This window comes from Pempheris klunzingeri, chromosome 2, assembly GCF_042242105.1.
Source record: "Pempheris klunzingeri isolate RE-2024b chromosome 2, fPemKlu1.hap1, whole genome shotgun sequence".
Taxonomy (NCBI): Eukaryota; Metazoa; Chordata; class Actinopteri; order Acropomatiformes; family Pempheridae; genus Pempheris; species Pempheris klunzingeri.
Genome location: NC_092013.1, coordinates 14,705,904 through 14,726,788, shown reverse-complemented (window position 1 = coordinate 14,726,788; position 20,885 = coordinate 14,705,904). Strand labels below are relative to the sequence as shown.

Below are 20,885 nucleotides of genomic sequence, written 5' to 3'. Positions count from 1 at the left end.
AATGTGGATTTTCCTGTAAGGTCACCGGAGTGACGCAAAAGTCTTGCTTCAAGAGCGCAAACTGTGTCATCTATCCAAATAAAACACAATATACCTGGTGTGAGTACAGCACCTTCAGATGTCTATTACTTTGTCTTTGAAACACAGTTGTGCCAAATCTATATTACATATGATAATATATTCATATCATTCTAATTATAATCATATAATATAATACATATGCTACTCAAATCAACAGGTTGAAAAAAGTTCTCCAGCCTGTATAGACGACCTGTTTTGGGGGATACATCATTCAATTTTGTCACCTTCTTCAGGCCTGATCATGTTTGATTGGGGAGTTTACATGATGAGTCCATATGGGTTTCCACTTTTCCTCCCACAGTCTAGATGAACTGATATTGATATCAAATCTTCAAGCTTGTGCATGAACTGAAAAGTAATGAGTGTTAATGTTGCTCTTTATCTGCTGAATGTGTGATGAGCAACTGTTTGCTGACGATGTCATCACATCGACTTTGAGGTGATAATACGTCAGTTTCTTGTTAACAGCTAGTTTTCAGTTATTGCAGGTTTAAATATACCCCAGCTTAAATACTGTTCCAGTGGCCAAAGAAGGTAATTGAAAGTCAAAGAGTAAACGATGAAAACGATGTAGGCTCGTCTGGTTTGATAAAGTACCACCTGAAAACTTCCTTCCTCCCTCCTGAGACAACAAATCTTTCTATTTTCTCATTTTACCTATTTCCTTTTTTCATCCCTCTCGCTGTCTCTTATTTCTCCCTCCTTCTTCTCACCCACGCATCTGCCCTTTGGCTAGCAGCACTAAAAATAATTGAAATAGTGATACACTGTTAAGCAGCCTTAATGAGCAGCTGGAAACTGCAGAGGTACTGCCTTCATCTGCAACTCATCAGTGGTCACTGGAAAATATGGGCCAGTGATGGAGTGATAGCAGTAATGTGATGGCTGCTCTAGTTAAAGGATATTCAGGGTTTGCGGCTTTGCTTGCTAATGAGCAGATAACCAGAAGCCAGTGTTTCCATGTATGTTACAAAGAGATGCTGCGTTTCCATAACATCTAAAAGAGCGGCTGGCAAAAGTCCAAATCTAAATAAGCTTTTTTTTTGTTTATTTGGAGAGAAGCGTGCAACAGCAAGTCTTTGCTTCATCTTCTAACTATTTAGCATTTGTAAGTACTATAGTAGCATAGTAAACTATATTACACAATATTAAATGTAAATAATGTAAGCAATAAGATATGTCTTTATCGGAGAAATAATAATTGTTGACAAATACTATTAATAATCACTTAACTGTCCTTATATCTGCTCACAACTATTGTACTTATAATACTATAGTATATAGTAGTAGTAGTAGTAGTATATAGTAACTATAGTACTTATAGTACTATAGTTGTAACATAGTATATATTTCATCTTGCACTTCTACTGAAAAACTAATGAAATCATGGCAAAAATAAGTAGGATTCTACTCTTACTTCTTAGGCGAACTGTATGATTTTAATGATGATTGTGTTTTTTTTTTTTTTACTAAAAGCAAAACTGATCTCAAACAATGACGATGGAGTCATTTACCAAGAAAATTTAACGGTAAGTATACGCCCTGCCTCACTCTCTTAGCAGTGATGAAATATATGAAAATGTGTCTTCATGCTTGTGGCGTGGAGCATGAAAAGAACGATGACTGGAGTCAGAGTCAGGTTTCCTGAAATGACTGGGCATGTGGCTACATGGGGCCACTTCTAACCTGTGCTGCGGACGACAGACGCCCGCAGGGTTGGATTGAGGCAGCTGGTAGATTTCTAAAAACAGGCAACCCCCCCTCCTCACCCCTTCCTCCTCCTCCTCCTCCTCCTGTGTTCTTCATAGCAGATGCTGATCTCTGTCTGTCTTCAGAAGGAAGTAATTATTGAGTCAGAGGGAAAGACGCACCTCCTTTTAATAAAACCACATCAAATCATCCGGTGACTGACAGCCTCGGAGTGTGACTCACGTGCTGAATGGAAACGGAGAGTGAAAAGGTTCAACAATGACAGAGAGGAAACTGAATTAGAGGCCCTGAGCGAGGCAGAGTCATGCAGTCAGTACAGAGCTTCAGGCACCAGACATCCCAAGCTTTCATCCCCCTTCATTTCTCTCCTCATGAAGAGCATTTCCCTCCTGCACTCAGCAGTGTAGCCTGACTACAGTACTTCTATTAGTACCTCTCCTGTCAATCTGGCTGCTCTACCATCTCCTCCTGTCAGTGTGGCTCTGCTCCTCTGTCCTGTGGCAGCTCAGTCTCTTACATAAGGTTGACCTGGTAAAATTCCACAGTGCTTGCTTGCTCCCTGATCCTCTAACTTCCAAGTGTTTCACCACGTAGCGACAACAGTTTGTTACTGTTCGGATCCAGCCGCCCACTCATAGGATGTTTTTCCAGCTGCTCACAAACAGGCTACCTCACTTCAAATGAGGCTTGAATGGAGGAGAGGCTTTACTTTTAAGAGAGTCCATCATCTGAAAACACTGTGTGTCATTGTTGTGAGTGATCTGGCCTCCTGCTCTGGAGCGTCTCCTGAAGCTACTCATGTGAACTGGGGACGCTTTTGGCTGCCACTGATTTGAAGGACATGAAACAGGACTTTTATCTATGGGGAATTTTATTTTACGTTTGGCTGAATGTGTGTGCTGTATATGTTATGGCAGTAATACTTATTAATACTTACTTACTTGTTTTACTATACTTAGGTTGTTCTTTCAAAAATGTTTTGGAGTTTGCGACACAATATTATAATTTTGTGTGTGTGTGCAGCTGTGATACACAAAACTTTTAATATTTGAATACAAATTAAACCTGCTATGGCAGATAACTGCCACTTATCAAGTCAACTTATTAAGTCATTGCCTTTTAAGTTGATATGATAAATTTGTTAGTAAGTACCTATGTAAACATCCAGCAGTAAATAAGAAATATTATCATTCATTTAAAGCAATGTGTCGAATTAAGGAATTACAGTCCAACATGCACTCTGTTGTTGCTCTGTTTTTGGTCTCTACCAACTCCTGAAGACTATATCTGGCTCTTTAGCTGCAAAGTGTTCCACTATGTTCACCTGCCAGTTGCTAACTCCGCCTGATTGCTGTTTAGTATTGAGACGGTAGTTTTAAAGCTTCAAAAACATCACTATGAGAGCGATGAGAGTGAACCAAAACAGCAAAGCTGCAGGCTGGACAGTTATCAATTAAAGCCGCTTTAGTGTGTTTGAACATTTTTAGCGGCACTCCAACCGTATTGCACATCGTCTTTTCGAATTTTAATTACTGTACAGATTCAGTTTCATTTTTTCTTGGCTCACATTACCAGTTCCAGCAGATAAAAACTGCAGCAACAGAGCAGATTAACTCAGAGATCACAGATAACTCGTCTGATGAGTCACAGACCGGAGGATGACACATGAGACCTATCACTTAGCTCTGGGATGTAACACGACACCGCCACATAGGCAGCCGTGCACACATAAACACACACAGTCAACACCTGTGCCTTTTGAAATCCATAGGTCCACGGAGTGGAAGATCAATGGCATTGATCAGTTGCACACATCCTGGCTGATGCAACACGGTGTTCTCTGGGCAAGTTAAAGGAAAAAAACTGAAAGTAGTAACATCTCCCAAGCTCTATTAATTTGTTTGTTTCTTTTTCTAATCACTGATCTGAAAACATGAACATGCATCATCTCTGAATATGTTTGTATACTGTGATCACAATGATGTTCCTTATCAGAAGACAAAATAAATCCTACTTTATATTTGCAGGGTGCAGTAAGTGCATATGTTCAACAGTAGCTTTGTGCAGGTCTGGCATGGGTTGTATGCCACGTACTGTGCTTTTCTCTGGGGCATTTGTCCATAATGTCACCACAGTGAGTTTACACAGCTGTGACACCATGGACCTCCAAACACTGGGCATTTGCACAGGCCGAAAGATAATCAAATCAATCGTTACAGTGATGTCAGGAATTCAAGGTCCTTGTTCATTCTTTCGCTCACTCCTGCCCCCTCCAACCTTTAGCATAAATCATGTAATATTTCTAACACTTAAAATAGGAACTCTACTTTTTGCACGACAACTGTGTAAGTCAGTCAGGTTTGCCAATCCCTTTTCATTTCATAACACAGTTCAGGCTCCAGCACAAGGATAGAAACACTTTTCTCAGATTATTCAGCAAGCTCATAAAAATTCTAACTGCTTCGAGCCCATGGGCTGATGTGAGTCAGTCAGTCACTACTGTGTAAGTAGCAGAGCAGACTGGCACAGATGAAGCCAAACAGTCTTGCCCTTGATTTGAACTGTACATGGCTTTCCGAGGCGAACACCAACAAGTTTTTTCCTTTGACCTGCAGGTTAGTCAATCTAGAGTGCAAACATTATTGTTCCAGTCCTTGAACAGAATATGGTGAATTTGTAATTATTTTAGTTGTTGTTGAATTTTATCATAGTTTTCTTACTACTGTGTACAGTAAACTGTTGTTGTAGCCATGGACATAAATTTAAGGCAGGTATGTGAAACAAAGAAAAGGTCTGCACAGTCAGCTGACACAAAGCACAATAAAACAATGCACAATAATGTATTCCATTGTTTATACATTCCTGCACATGTGAATGTATGTACAAATACAAGTTGCAACACACTTGTGAGCCACACACACACACACACAGGCTGAAGACACGAAGAAGAACAAGTTTTACTGCTGGAAGGGGGGGAGGATGAATCCTTCATTTAACCCTTCAAGGTGAAGTAAAAACACCTCCATAATACACGTGTTCAGACTTTGGGAGCATGCACAAGCTTTTCTGCATGATTTTGTAAACTAGGTGATGTTACACCACCACAGCTGGTTCAGCCCCAACCAGCTGCCCTCGCCGTCCCAAAACAGGATCTCATCGTTCCCACATTTCCTCCAGCATCATTGCCACAGAGCTGATCAAGACAGATGGTCTCATGTCCAGCAGCACAGTTTAGTATTCTGATGCCTGGCTGCACGGACTCACTGGCTGGCTGTCCTCACTCTGCACAGAGAGGCTGGCTAATAATTTGTCAGCCCCTGTGGGGTATGAGGCCAGCATGTCAACAACGGGCCCAGTGTTTCTCAGGCCAGCGATGGAGATTAGAGAGTGTGTGTGTGTGTGTGTGTGTGTGTGTGTGTGTGTGTGTGTGTGTATGTGTGTGTGTGTGTGTGTGTGTGTGGGGGGGGGGGGGGGGGGGGGGGGGGGAGCAAGGGAGAGAGAGGGTGGTATTCCTGGGTCTCTCTCTCTGGGAGGGAATGTAGCTCACATTGTGTTTTGCAACAGTCACGGCCGTTTACTGACTGACAGAAGGAGCACTAGTGGCACATTATGTTTGCCAGCCACAGTACATCAACACAAAGTGTTACGAAGGCAAAAAGTGCTCTAGCGTGCAAGAGTGCCTGTTTCTTCACTTCCAAACACATGTATGGCGTTCCCTTGATGCAAAGACCGTCTATTTTTTTTCAAACCAAGAGGTGTTGTGCAACAATGTTCCCTCCTTTGCAGGTCATAAGGCTAACCTCATGGAAATCTACAGACAAACATGGGAAAATTGTTTCAGGCTTACAGGACAAAACATGTTTCTTCCGATTCGGACTGAACTAAAACATTGGGACTGAAAATCATTTCAGCATTTGCGCAGGTTGACTCCCCTCTGTTATCAGTTGTTCAAACAGCCCTTTGCTACACAATGTACCTGCTGCCCACACAGCTGCAGCAAGCTCCACCTCCGCTCCATCACCAGCAACACAACACGTCTCGTTCTGAGTTTTTTCACCTCAGGCCTCCAGCTCCTCATAACACATATGTTCCCCTTGTGTATGTTCAACTTAAGTGTTATGTTTCAAACAGCCCTTCAGGCAAGGCAGACTGTGAGAGCTGATTTGGTAAAGACAATATAATACACACATCTGACATCTAGTGGCTGAGCCATGTAAATGTCCACACTCAAGAAGTGGTGGACTTAACAAAATGAACATAAACTGTACTGTACTGTACTGACAGACTCTGGGTACTAAACGCATGAGTGTGGACCACTTTTTAAAGGGTTAGTTCACTAAAATTATGGAAAAACATAACATAAAACTTACCTCTATTGATATCAAATTAATTTTGTTAATATTTCCCCTTGGGGATTAATAAAGTATATTGATTGATTGATTGATTATAGCTGCAAGATTATTACTTCATTAATCACTTAGTTGGTCAACAAAAAATTAATAAATTATTGATAATTGTTTAATGCTTTTTTCCACCATAAAATGCCACAAATTCTAAATGTGGCTTTGCTGCTTCCCCCTGGCCTTACATTGTAGTGTATTATTATTATTATCATGGACTATTGGTCAGACAAAACCAGTTTGCCACAACACTCTGTTTTCTGATGTATTTTAAACCAAGCCTTTAACAAGATTTCAGGTCAAGTGATATCAGCTTCGACTACAAGTTTGAAAAAAAAAAAAGAAAGGGGGATGTTGAGTTAGAGAGACGCTCAAGGCTACATAGGCGGGTGGTGTGTGGGGTAACGATGATATCTGAGATTCTGCCACATCATTACTGACCCCTTTTTAACTGTCCATCATGAATCAGACCATTTTTACAGCCCAAAATTACAAATCACAAATTTGCCCCAAAGGGCCTTTCAGTCTCCTCAACATACAACACCCACTATCTTTAGAGGGTAGAGCAACAGAGGAAGAATCGCCCTTCCACCACACCGGAGAGAAGCACAGTATATGATGACAGACATGTAATAGACAGATAGCTTTGTCTGTAGAACAGAAGAACAGAAATAATATTAGTAAAATTACAATATGGAAAATCTGAAAGACAATAGTATCTACTGTAGCCACTTTTGGTTCTACTGTCTCCAATAAACACTGGTAACAGATTTCATAAGGATTACTTTTCGTTAGAAGGTGACAGCTATTGACAGCGAAATCTGTGAAAATTTCAAATTTTCATCGACCTCCTTTGTCATAATATCACAAAATCTGAACAATTATTTTGTGACCATCAAGTGATCCAATACAGCAATGACACTGATTCACCATGTGTATTAAGTGTGTGTCAGGCCGCGGTTATTTGACACCGAGAAAGAAAACAGAAAATGTGTTTTTGTGTGACGTAGGCCAAGCTTTCATCAATGAAAGTTTTCCGTAGCCACAGTACACAACAAGGCAAAAGGTGAGTCTATGCTTGAAAAGAAAGCTGCTCAAACATAAACAAGATGTTAATCTTTATCCGCCGTCTGCACACGAGAACAGGGCAAAAACACTGAGCCCACACGAGATCCAGTCACAGACATGTAAGAACTCTTAAATGTTTGCGCAAATACAGTGATTCTGACCATTCATAGGTAGGATAAAAGCTTGAATACAGGCTTGCGGTAGAAGAATGAACTGTAGGTACAACGAGCAGACAAGATGTACCAAAAAACAGCACTCATCATCGGCCTTCTTACGTCAAGATGACTAACAAGATAGGCAACAGAATACCTCCTTTATGTCCTTGAACAAACCCTTCCTGTAACTGATATGTCCTCACATCAGGCTTGTTCACCACAAAAGATAACATGAAAATAATGGTAAGTACAGAAAAGCTACATACAAGTATAATTACAAGACCCTGCAGCAGTGGACGCAAAAACTTTGTTTTGTAAGGAAAAAATAAAGATCATAAGAACCAAACCACTGAACAGTTTATAGTGAAAAAAACCAATTAATTGTGTAGCACGAAAGACTATTAAAAATTGTATTGCAACTATTTTTTGTCAGTGCATGGTTACAACACAAAGCATGCTTCAAATGGACTCAAATGATTAATGAATGACAACTAAGAGTCTAAGTGGTTGTAAAATCAAGTAAACATTGGTAATTCCTTTGCACTGTGGCTTTCTCTGCCCGGTTTAGCAACTAATTCTTGACCTATTAATCAAATGAAAATCTCGTGCTCACATGTGATTCAGAAGAATACTTTTGTGGGGCAAATAAGAAACCACTCCCTCCATTCAGTCTGTTTGGGCCTTTTTATGAAATACATCAAAGACAAAACCCAGCTCTTCCTTACAGAATATCACTATGAATCAGTTTCCCTTTCACTTCTACTATGAATTTCCGCCATCGCTTGGTCTGTGTTGCAATTAAGTGGTTCCCCTGAATGGCTCTGTAACATTTCTAACCTGTATCCTCCAGCCTTCTAGTGACATGCACTAGAAGTGATTTACTTAGTATTTCCCTTCTCTAGTCTTACTTTGGTGAAGCTGCCTCCAGATTACAACTGAAAAAAAAACTATGTTTTAATCTAAATAGTCTCATACTGTTGTTGAAATAATCTCCCACACAGAGAATTTTTGGTGTTTATAAAATATTAGTTCGGCTTTCCTGACAAAATACATAAAAGGTATTCGGGTGCACTCGCAGACTCTGAGAAGCGTTAAATTAACAAGACAATTGAAAGGGCAATTTCTATATTTGCTTAACATACAGATCACTAAAGTAATATTGGCTTACAGTGAAAACATTTTAGACAAGTTTAGTGCGCATGCCTCAAGACTTGCCTCCAGGCAAGAAATGATAAAGTTTGAGTGAAGCAAGCTGCTAATTAAACAGTGTATTAATTCAGAGGAACTCAATTATAATCTAAGGAACCATTCATGAGAAAGAACATTTTATTTTAATATTTTTTTAACTCAAGCTTCTTGTAATTTTTTCATATTTCACCAGAGGGTAACAGGGTAGAATACCAACTAATGTTGGAGAACAGTTGTTGAGTTGTTGAGTGCACGTTGGCTTTGTGTGGATGCTTTAATTTTCTCTCATCATCAAGACTTGCACTTCAGATGGAAAGACTCTTAAAGCACCCCAGTTAGATTGATAACCCGTCCGTGATGAAATATTAAAACAAAGAAGCCAAGTAGTTTTTAAAGATCAGTGACTGAGAGCTTTGAAAACAAGTTGCCTGGACTTCTACCAGCAGTTGTCAACAAAACTATTAAGGCTTGTTAAATATTTCACCAAAAAGACCATTTGAAAGAGCATATGTAAAGGTTTATGCAAATATCTTGGGCGGAAATATGTCAATTTGCTTGAATGGATAACAAACATCCAGTGTTGGTTTAGCATGCAAATGTGCATGTAAAACCAACACTGAGGTGAATGCTACACATGACAACATGAAAACTGAAACTTTTAATAAACAGATCTTAACATCACACAATATTATGACATTTCAGTAGTATCTATGTTGATACCTATTACTGGTTTTCATAACACTGAACTGTTTGCCGTGACAAGAATAATGTAGTAGAAATTTTCCCTAAGACAACATGATAAACCACCCACAAAAACGGACATTTGCAAAGTGATAAATATGAGGTTTTGCTGCAATAACAACTGAGAGTGAGAAGGCAGAAGGGGAGTGTACTGTGCTTACTGTTTGTGCTCATCTCCTGACAGATAGTTACACCACCAAAGAGAATCAAAGAGCAAACCACAAGCAAATGCCAGGAAAATGCTCCGGAAAGATGAACCCCACCTGATGAACACACACACACACACACACACACACACACACATAAAGTGAAGTGAATCTTTCCCTCTGACATGCAATGCTCTTAAATAAGGTGACACCATTCACAGTTCCTTCATAATTAAGGTTGTACCAGTTCAGACAAAATCACAACATCAGTGCAAATTATATTATGGCTATTGATTTTTTCTGATAATAATAGTAAAAAAACTTCATTCTAAAAGTTAAGCGGTGCTGATGTCCATTAATACCACAAATGTAAATGTGGGCCTATATTACATGGGCCGTTTCATACTATTTGCGGTCACTTCATATGGTCAGGGGCGGACGAGGGGAGGGACGAATCGCACCTTACAGGTGAGTTTGCATACAACAATATTTCCTGCTGCACTGACACATATGCTCACTGTTCTCATTTCTCTAGCTGCCTCATCTGCATCATGGCTGCACCTGTCATGCTGCTGGTTTTGTGCTGGGCGATTGGACAGAGCTGCAGTGTGAGTTCACCCGAATGGTTCCAAGACATCTCTACTAATCTCTTCAATTTGTCTGGGGACATTATGCTTGGAGGTCTCTTTCCCATTAACCAGCTCTCCAGCAACATCAGCCAGAGGATGGAGCCCAACAGCATCAGGTGTGAAAGGTAATTGGTTAATGAAAAATGTGATTTGGGGGAAATAATGACACTATTATCTGAAATTCTGCACCAATATGTAAGCTTAACCTGACTAAAAAGGCTTCTACTTTGTTTTTTCTGCCTGTGGGCCCACAGTTTAAATGATTATGGACTGGGCCTTGTTCTAGCCATGAAGTACGCAGTGGATGAGGTCAACGCAAATCAAGCTCTGCTCCCTGGCATCAAGTTGGGCTATGAGATCTATGACACATGCAGAAATCCTGCAGTCGTTATGAGGCCTACCATCTCTTTCCTCACTGCAAAATCTAAGAAAGCTCTGTCTGTGGAGTGTAATTACACCAACTTTGAGACCAGCATATCAGCCGTGATTGGTCCTTATAGCTCTGAAATGGTGTCAGTCATAGGAAAACTCCTGGGATTCTTTCTGATGCCACAGGTTCGCTTATTAATATGTCCAGTCATATGTCCACATACATACATTTTCTTCCAATGCCTTGCCTCTAATAATATTCCTAATGTTGAAAGGAATCATAAGATTAAAGCTAAACATTTGCCTCTGCAGTGTCCCACAAGTTGTTTACTCTCTTAAGGCAAGTGAGACTTAAATTGTTGGTAAAAGATGACAACTCAAGGAAGCTGTATTAAAGAGAGAATATTAATTTATTCACCGCTGTATGAATAATATACTGATAATTGTTTTGGCTTTTTTGTTTTTTACACTATTATTTCATCGAAAACAAGTGATCTGTCCTGTAACCTCAGTAAATGTGCATGAAGTCTTGTAATGAAACATTTGGGCAGGGCTGGATAACATCATTGTGGTAAAACTCAAAACTGGTGTAATATGACTTTTCTCACTTCAGATTAGCTTTGGTGCCACCAGTGAAAAATTCAGTGACAAGCGTCTCTACCCGTCATTCTTCCGTACGGTGCCCAGTGACAAATGGCAAGTGGAGGTGATGGTGCTTCTGCTGCAGGAGTTTGCATGGAACTGGGTGGCGGTGGTGGGCAGTGAGGAGGAGTATGGACAACATGGTGTGCAGGAATTCTCCAAATTGGCAGAGAAGGAGGCTATCTGTGTGGCCTATCAGGGGCTGATCCCAGTGTACACTGATCCCAAACCAGCGGTCGGAACCATCATCGACAATATCAAAGCAACCAATGTCGGAGTGGTAGTGGTCTTTTCTCTCCCAGGGCCAGCTGAGGTCTTTTTTAAAGAGGTTAGTGAAGCAGAGAATTGTCAAATATGGGACAGCACTAACAAGTTATATTCAATTAATTATCAATCATCCAATCCAATCTATTCCAGGTTATCAGGAGAAATGTAACACTCGTGTGGATTGCCAGCACGAGCTGGGCCATCCATTATCAACTCACTTCTCTCCCTAATATCCAAAAAGTCGGTACAATCATTGCATTCACTGACGAGACACAGACCCTGGATCTGCTCCCTGCCTACACACAGGAGCTCCTCAACAAACTGAGTGAGGAGAGGGTGAATATGTCCCCTCCTGCCCCAACGTCTGTCAATCCTAACGACCCCTGCCCACAATGTTGGAACTTGTCACCTGCTAATATTAGCCTGGTGGAAGAACCCGCAGTGAAGCGCACAGCATTCAGTGTGTATGCTGCCATCTACAGTGTGGCACAGGCACTGCATGACATGCTGGAATGCAATTCAACTGTCTGTGTGCATAACTCTGAAACCAAAATCTACCCCTGGAAGGTGATTTCTTTCGTGTCTGTTACATAGGTGATTGCAGATGACTGATGATAGTGAAATTAATAAAATAAAATCCTCTTTTGCAGCTGTTGGGGTTTTTAAAGAACACATCTGTGGACATAAATGGCACGGAGTTCAAATTTGACAATAATGGCAACCCAAATGTAGGATACACTGTGATTGAGTGGGTGTGGAAAGCCTCGGGTTTGGAGTTTATGGTTGTTGGAAACTTTTCTGATGAAAAACTGCGCATCAACAAGCCCCTCTTCAAATGGCACACTACAAACTCAATGGTAATTTCAACAACTTTTATTATAAATTAGATTAAACTCACTAACTAATCATAATTCAATCTGGGTTCCTGAAATGTTGCATTTTTTTTTACCATGACAGTCTTGGCTGTGAACTTTTTTTGCAGGTTCCTCAGTCGACCTGTTCGGCAGACTGCAGGACAGGCCAGGTCCACAGAGTGAAAGGCTTCCACTCCTGCTGTTTTGATTGTATCGACTGTCAGCCAGGCACTTACCAGGCAGAAAAGGGTAATTCAGTTGTCCCATCAAATGCAAGGAGCAGTGCAACATTAAGGGAAATATGCTTATTCACTTTCTTCCCAAGAGACAACCAGCAGAGACTATAGGAGCCTTAAATGGCCAAGAAATACCCCTGCACATAGCCCCTCACTAAAAGCCCAGTTTGACATTGTCGGTTTTTGTATGGCATCTGTTTTCCTCTAACTCCAGACTTTTGTGCTTAGCTAAGCAAAACAGCTGCTAGCTATAGCTCCTGTTTAATGCACAGAAACGACAGTGGTTTTCATCTTCTTGCCTAACTCTCTGCAAAACAGCAAAGAAGTGGATTTCCCAGCCTGTCAACCTATTCCTTTAATGGTGACGATAAAACCATGCATTATTTACAGTCATGGTTGGATTTCTAGACGGTGTGCTTGTTGGTCAAACCAAGTTTCCTATTACGTTTTCTGTCTCATAGGGGACATCCAGTGCACCAAGTGCCCTAAGGGTAAATGGTCTGTGATCTGCAGCACTAATTGCACAGCCCCAACCTTTGACGTTTTGTCCTGGGACACGCCTGAGGCTCTGGAGTTGATGCTGGCTGGGGTGCTGCTGCTGATATGTCAGGGGTCAGCGGGTGTTGTTTTCCTGAAACACCGGGGAACCCCCTTGGTAAAGGCCTCAGGGGGAGCCCTGGGCTTTGTGGCCCTGCTAAGCCTGATGGGAGCTTGCCTCAGTCTGCTGCTCTTCCTCGGACAGCCAGGGGACGTGGTGTGTCGTCTTCAGCTGCCCCTCACCTCCATTTTCCAAACACTGGCTCTGTCCATTTTCGCGTCCATCTCACTACAGGTGAGGAAAGACAGGTACAATACATTACTGTATTATAGAGCGCACATTATAATCAGAAACCCTCAAATTCCTCTTTTCAAACAGATATTCTTCGTGTCAGAGTTCCCAGAGACAGCCGCCTCTCACCTGCACATACTAAGGGGTCCTGGGACCATGCTGTTTGTGCTGGTCTGCTGTGCTGTTCAGGCTGGCATCTGTGGCTGGTTTCTTCAGCAGGGGCCTTCGCTGTCTGAATATATGGCAAAAATGACAATAGACTTTGTGAGGAAATTTCTGTCATGTCCAGTGCTGCCTTTGACTGGACTTGCCTTAATGCAGTGTTTCAACGGTGCAATGGCCCTCATATCGTTCATGTGCACCTTCATGGCAGCAAAGCCTCTTCATCAGTATAACCTTGCCAGGGATATCACCTTTTCTTCCCTGATCTACTGTGTGACTTGGGTGACCTTTATTCCAATCTACATAGGCTTGGATCAGAAGCTCAGGTCTATTGCCCATGTTTCTTTCTCCCTGGCAAGCAACTTGGGACTTGTGGTAGCCTACTACTTCCCAAAATGCTTCTTACTATTGAAAAAACCTGAGCTCAATACAGCAGACTACTTCAGTACATTCCAAGAGGACATCCCACCAACAGCAAAGGAGGAACCGCAGCCTCAGACACAGTCGGGGCAATAAACCCAAGTGCAGTTTTATGAATAAAATCTCAAAGAAAGAATCTGTAAAATTTGATTTCCTGCTTTGTGAATTTCATATAATTAACTAGCTTAGGACCTCGGTGTAGGCTACTGTGTATTATTGTATTGAATATTAAAAGTTGACTTATGGTGTAATATAAATCTGATATCATGAAATACATAAGACACATGCATTGCTCATGTGCAAAGTATAGACACAGTACATTTTACAACTTGAGCATTTTGTACATTATAATAAAGAGACCACGATAAGTGATTCTTGTAGATGATTTTGTGATGGATTCAGCATTTACACAACATAGATAACAATAAAGGGACAATAAAAACAGAATATAAGGTGTTTTTTTTTTTCAACAAGGCAGTGCTTGTACATGAAAAACCCATCAGTGGTGAATAACAATAATAATAGTGCCAATAGCAATGTTCTGCATTCAAAATTAATAATGCACTTAAGGTTGAAGAGTGATATCACTCTTTATGTGGGCAGATGAACCCCTGTGGTATAACATTTACAGTAGGATTATTAATACTAGTGTCTTAACTTAAAGGTAGAGCTGATTTTAACTACATATACTGTGTGGTAACCATACAGTAAGCTGTTCACTGTGCTCTCTCTTATTCATTTTCTCAGTTACCTTGTTTGCCTGCTGTTGATCTCGTTCGGCCAAGTTAGCTGTCGACCTCCAGCCCTTAGCCACAGAGCTAACGAATGTTTAATGTTATTATTATCATGTATATATCTTATTACTGGCAGATTCAGACACAGCCGTGGGTGTAGCCCTTGGCTCTGCCTGACCATAAATGCTGCTGCTGTCTGATAGGCTACACTCAGGGACAAATGGCCTCGTCACATAGCAACGGTTGCTAACAACTGAGGCCGCTCCTGACTGGGACTTCACCGTTTAAACCTGGAGCTGGAGAGGTAAAGTAGTATTTGTCCTGGACAGCAGACACTTTTTCGAAACCTTTCACATGTCACCAAACTATAACCAAGCTAAATATTTCTATTCTTCCGTTACAGCTAGCTTGAACCGTGGCTACTTTGTTTGGTTTAGCCAGGCTAGGTGTCTATGTGCGCTGTGGGTAATTGTGATGATCTGTCCTATAATATGATGCCTTTATATGATGACTTAAGTTTTCTGCTAGATGAACTTAAATCAAGATAATCTAATATCTAGGTTTGATGGCCCACATATATTGTAAATACAGCAGCCTGAAGCAGAGCACACTAAAAGTTAAGTGAAGGTGTGTTGTTCAATGTAAAACCTTTGGGGCTCATCTCATGTTCAGCTTGCTGACTAAGCTGGGTTTGACAGCTGACTTTTTGTCTTCAATAAATAAGATAAATAATTAATAAATCATGATTAAGACAAAAAGTCATTTATCTTAGATAATTAAGATAAATATAACTATGTAGCATAAATAAGTTAAACTAATTTAGTCACATATACTCATAGACTAAATATCTAGGTTTGAATAGACTTAGTGGTTTGAAGACTCAGACATTTACACTACTACAATCTATATATTATCTGTCAACGGCATCAGTGGAAGACCTTTTCCCGTTGCCATTACTACACAAGAGTGATCTTTCGCAGACCCAAAATAGATTTTCCAGTGATTATTTTAAATTTAGTTGTGGTTTAGTTTATTAAAGAAGTTGAACAGAGTGACGAACATACCAGGTTTTCAAATTCTGTAGTCACGCCATGTTGCTTTGTTTCTGTCTGTCTGTCTGTGTGCTCTCCTTCTCCCTGTGCTCTCCTCTTCCTGTCAGCCTTGCCCCTACACATACTACCCTGTGCGCCGCCACCCAGTGTCCAAAATGATAAGGCAGCACATATTTAAACAAAATTTAAACAAAACATGCCGACAATAAACATAAATGGCTCCTACATTTTTATTTGTATCTATTAAAGCCCAGTGTCACCATGCCTCGAGGAAGATTAGCCACAAGTGCCCGTTCAGACAGCAGTGAGATGGATCTTGATGGTACAGGTAATGTTGGTTATGTTATTATTATTGACTATTAGATGTTGATGCTCTCTCAGGACCATTATTCTGCCAGTTGCATGGTTGAAACAGCTATAACGTGCCTATGATGTGTTTTTAAGCAGAATCAGAGATAGCCAAACTGCAGAGACAGTTCAGGATCATGGAAGGAGATCGACAAGCCTACAACATTCAGGCTCGGGAGCAGATCCGCAAGCAGCAGTGAGGAAACAATACACCTACATCACATTGTCAGCAGTGTGCATGTGTTTTTTTTAATCATCTGATTGGCTTTTTATGTGATGTGGATGAAGGCAGGAGATAGAGAAGCTGCTGAGTGAGCAGGAGGAACTGCATCGAAACCTTGGTGCCTGTAAGAGCTTGTCCCGCCAACAGCAGGACAGTGAGGACACCCAGAGTCTTCGTGCTATGCTGGAGCATAGAGACACGCTCGAGCAGGAACTGAAGAAAGAGAAGCAGTGTCAAAAAGAGCTAGAGAAAGAGGTGAATTAAGTCCTTTTGCTTCTATATGAAGCTAATTCCAGTTTTTTTTCATGTTTAGTCATATTTTTGGTCTCAAACTACAGTGTATGTTATGTCTCTGTGACGTCGGCAGATCACTAACATGGAGTTAAAGCTGTCAGAACTAAGAAAAGGGGAGGTCAGCACCAGTGATACACAAAGGTCTGAGGTATGGCGGACCCAGAAGGCCATACGCACTTTGGAATACAAACTGGACAGAGTGAGTTGTGAAACTTGTTACTACAAAATACCAGAGAAACAGAAAACAGAGAGATCTCTGCAAATTATCTTACATAATTTAAGTTGCTGTTTTTAGAGCACATTTTCACCATGCATATCCTCTCACTATTATATCATACTTTTTACTGTGTGATCTGTGTCCTGTCCAGGCCTTGACCCGCTTCAATGAGCAGCTGACTAAAAACTGCCACCTGAGAGAGGAGTTACAGACTCTTCACATTGAGCGTGTCCGTTTTCAGCAACTACACATCAGACTCAGCAAGGTCAGAGGTCACACCATAGATGATTCAGAGGCCAGGCCCCAAACAAGTCTCAGCTTTTTATTTATGGCTTTGTTGCTATTTAGAACGTTATTCAAGTTTCAACACTGTCTCTCAGTTGCTAAGAAAAACACACATATCTGCACTGATTCTTGTGTGTTATAGGAACTGCTGGATGTCCACAAGAAGATCGGGGAAATTGTAATCCTGTCCACTGCTGCTTATGATGCCAGGTCAGGTTTGAGACAGTTGTGTAATGAATTAAACTTGTTGTTGTTTCATGTAAAAACCCCTTTCTACCTCAGGGTAGAAGCTCAGTCCAAGATGACCATGATGAGGGAGAAAGCTGTGAAGGATCTTGCCCAGTATAACGCTGAGATGAAGGAACTGGAAAGGGTTATTGCACATGAGTGTAGCCTGAAAGAGTTTATGACCACCAAGTGCAGCGAGAGGAGCGGGCAGGATGACGGCCATGAGATGGGACACAGACAGCGTAAGACAAAGCCATTGTGTTGTAGCTAATATTGTTGTTCTGACATATTAATAATCATGATAATGGAGTAAGTGTTAGTGACACTGTCAGTGACGGAAATAACGCTGGCAGTGATGTATTCAGTGGGGAATCCCAGCAATTATCAGCTTCAGTCCCAGTCTCCTATATTATATCCTATATGCACAAAGAATCCCATCTGGTCTACATGTAGCACAAATATAAGGTCCTTGTAAAAGCTTTTTAGACAATGGAAAAGCCTCCTGTTATATATTCACAATGGTTTTAGAAGGTTATGCTGTTTTCTATGTTCTGCCTCTGAACTGAGCATTTTACAATAACAAAAGTACAGATCTCATTTAAGTATAAACATTTAGAGGAACATAGTTTTTATTCATGAAAACTGGGACGAATAGTTTGATTTATACCTTTGTTTGGTATGTATTCATTTTCAGTCAGAAAGAATGAGAAGATAACATCATTACAGTAACATAACTGCCTGCTAATTGCAAAAACAGGCATTTGAACATTACAATTAACCATAGAAGGTAATTATCATTTGGGATTTTACAGAGAAAAAAAAAAGAAACAAAAAAAGAAGAAAGACAATGGTTTTAACGTTCCTATTGTCTTAGAAAACAACAAGAGTGCAGTCAGTCCTGCCAGCGAGTCCTTGAACACTGTAATGGAAATAAAAGGATCCTTTTCACATTGTTCTGTGTAAATCTGTGTAAATTACTACAGTAGAAGACTGTGATGTGTAGAGCTTTGGTATTAAGTTTGTTTAAAATATAATCAATCAGACTAAGGAGGAATATGTAAGTAAAGAAAAAACAGTGTTAGCATCACTGATAGCAGCTGTCATCAGTGATAATGATGACGGTATTTCTGACAGTGGTTGTTATACAGCACTGACGATGCTGATATGATGGTACTGGTGCCTGTCTGTCCCAGTGTCAGAGCTGAAGGAGCAGCGGAGGGTGGATTCAGGGGAAGAGCCGGTGGACGCTCTAGTGGAGGTGTTTGAGAGGATCAAGACTGTGACAGGAGAGGACAACCTGGACATGCTGGTCACCAGGTTCATCCAGGGTGAGTCTCACCAACACAGATTGACTGTTCTTCTGTATCTGGAATTTTTCTGGTATTTGATTTATAGACAGTGGCACAATTCATTTTAATGTAGTTTAGATGTCTGTACCTTTGGAGGAAGGCTAATGCTAAATAAATGTATAATTCCAACTTTGATAATAACCAGAATCAGTTGAAAAGATTTAAATGTATCACTGTTGTGTTACTATTTCACTGCGTAGTTGAAGACCGCAACTTTGCACTCTTCAACTTTGTAAATGAGCAAAACAATGAGGCCGAGGCACTGAGGGATCAAATCAGCCAGGTGAGTGTGTTTCCTCTGTGTGACTGTGCTCGTGTGCTCGCTTCTCATTCATGTATTCCATTTTTAATTTCACAAAATTAACTTGTACTCAGAGCGACAGTAGATAGAGATAATTTCAGACAGCAGTTCATATCAATGCTCTGTGTGTTTGTCTGTTTATGCTGAAACTTGTGAATCTGCAGATACAAACAGAGATTGAGCATTTTCGAGTAGCAGGTTTGCAACAGGAGCAAGATCATCACTCCTTGATGAGAGACATTGCTGAGCAACAAAAGGAAATCGAGGCCCAAGTCGAGGATTATGACAACCAAGCCAGGGTCATTAGCAAAATCCTGGACAAGATTAAAACAGGTTGGGCAAGCATTTATTTTACAAGTCTGTAATCATTTCCTAGGGAGGTTCCCAAAAAGATGTAATTGGCTGTAATTACAGGGGAAATAAAGACAGTGTTCAATTAGCATAACTCCAACTGGCTAATTCCAGTAAATTGATGGTGTAACTTGGAGTCTTTTAGTCGGTCAATTAGTTGGTCAATTTGATTACAGGCAACCACACAGTTTAAAACATATGGAGAGCAATGTCAAACGGTAAATTAATTATCAATTAATATTCATGTGGTTTAATTTGAGCACTTATTTCAGGAAACTTTTCTTAATATTATTAAATTATTAATTTTTACAGAAAATGTCCCATGAAATAACCAGGAAACTACACCATGTAAAATACAGGCTTTACTTCAATGTATACACCAGCCTTGCCTGGACATTTATCTCACACAAGAAAACACAGACAGTTCTTGGTACTCATGACTCTCATTTCTCACAGGAGTGAACAGCATCTTCTCTAAAATGGAGTGTGACCGCTCAGTGATAGAGGATGCACTGGGCTCCTCTACAGGGATCACTGAGAACAACATCATGTCCTATCTGGGTCTGGTGGAGCAGAAGACCAACGAGCTGCTCACCATACAAGCTTTCCTCAATTCTAAAGTAACCTAACAATATGTGGTTCTGTACATAGCTTTTCTTACACACAGTACTTTCTTTAACGCCTGCCCTGTACTGTTATGTGTCTCTGACAGGATCTGGAAAAGGACTACAATCCAAAAGACCTGGCCAAATTTCTTTTGGGCCAAAATACAGAGCTGCTTCAGCAGAATGTCAGCATCCAACCTGCAATCAACAGGTCGGCCTTTTAAACGTGATTTTTTTTTTATAATCGGTGAATCTATGCCTACATTTAAACACTTGGAGTGTCATTTTGATGAGTGTGTCTATGTTGGTTGGACTCCTCAGTGTGGCGTATAATGCAGAAGAGTTTTCTGTCACTGATGAGGAAGAACAGCCACTTTCACAGGACGAACTTCGCAAAAGAATAATAAAAGGGGTTGGTGCAGCACAAAGTGCAAATCCTACACATAAGTGATTATTTATGGGCTACGTCGTGATCGGTTTTTCACATTTCTTTGTTTGTTTGATTTTTCTGGATATGATTTATAGGTTCTGCAGAAAGAGAGTTCAGTCCAGCAGGCAGCAACCAAAGCCACAAAGATCACCTAGCAGTTTGATGGCCAGCGGCGCACCCTGGAAGACGAACTGATCTGACGCATCGACCTGATCAGTGCAGTAAATGAGCGCATATTACAAATGGGACTCTCATGCACAGCATCATCTGCAGCTGAAGGGCCTCCTTTCATTGTTTAACGTAAAGTAGATCAATGGAGGCCATGACCGCTGATGGAACCAGCTTGATTTTGAAATGTTGCAGCTTGCACACGTAAACATTTAAAGCTTAATTATGTTATGTGTATGTCACTTTTTAGGAAGAATCATTGGCATGGCCCGTATATTATTATTAGTGTGATTTGTTTAGTTGGAACTAATTAGGTTTTGGGCTATAAAGATGCCTTTTCAGACTCTGGTAACCAGCTGTCCTTTTGATGTGTGATTTGCCATCTGGCTTTGGCTATAGAGTC

The 20,885-nt window shown here is 40.7% G+C and overlaps 2 protein-coding genes across 2 annotated transcripts; both read left to right on the top strand.

Annotated features, from left to right (window-relative positions):
• The first annotated feature begins 10,040 nt into the window (after positions 1–10,040).
• Positions 10,041–14,321, top strand: tas1r3 (taste receptor, type 1, member 3). The gene is made up of 8 exons (XM_070847350.1): positions 10,041–10,243; positions 10,373–10,673; positions 11,101–11,457; positions 11,547–11,963; positions 12,047–12,253; positions 12,379–12,499; positions 12,948–13,318; positions 13,403–14,321. The coding sequence occupies exons 1-8, from the start codon at positions 10,041–10,043 to the stop codon at positions 13,991–13,993; spliced, it is 2,568 nt and encodes an 855-aa protein (XP_070703451.1). The 3' UTR covers positions 13,994–14,321.
• Positions 14,322–15,944: 1,623 nt separating this feature from the next.
• Positions 15,945–20,469, top strand: odad1 (outer dynein arm docking complex subunit 1). The gene is made up of 14 exons (XM_070837242.1): positions 15,945–16,011; positions 16,128–16,227; positions 16,320–16,509; positions 16,622–16,747; positions 16,917–17,030; positions 17,193–17,260; positions 17,333–17,520; positions 18,472–18,606; positions 18,828–18,910; positions 19,093–19,261; positions 19,736–19,899; positions 19,992–20,095; positions 20,206–20,296; positions 20,410–20,469. Exons 1-14 carry the CDS (start codon positions 15,945–15,947, stop codon positions 20,467–20,469), a joined length of 1,659 nt encoding a protein of 552 aa, XP_070693343.1.
• Positions 20,470–20,885: the final 416 nt, after the last annotated feature.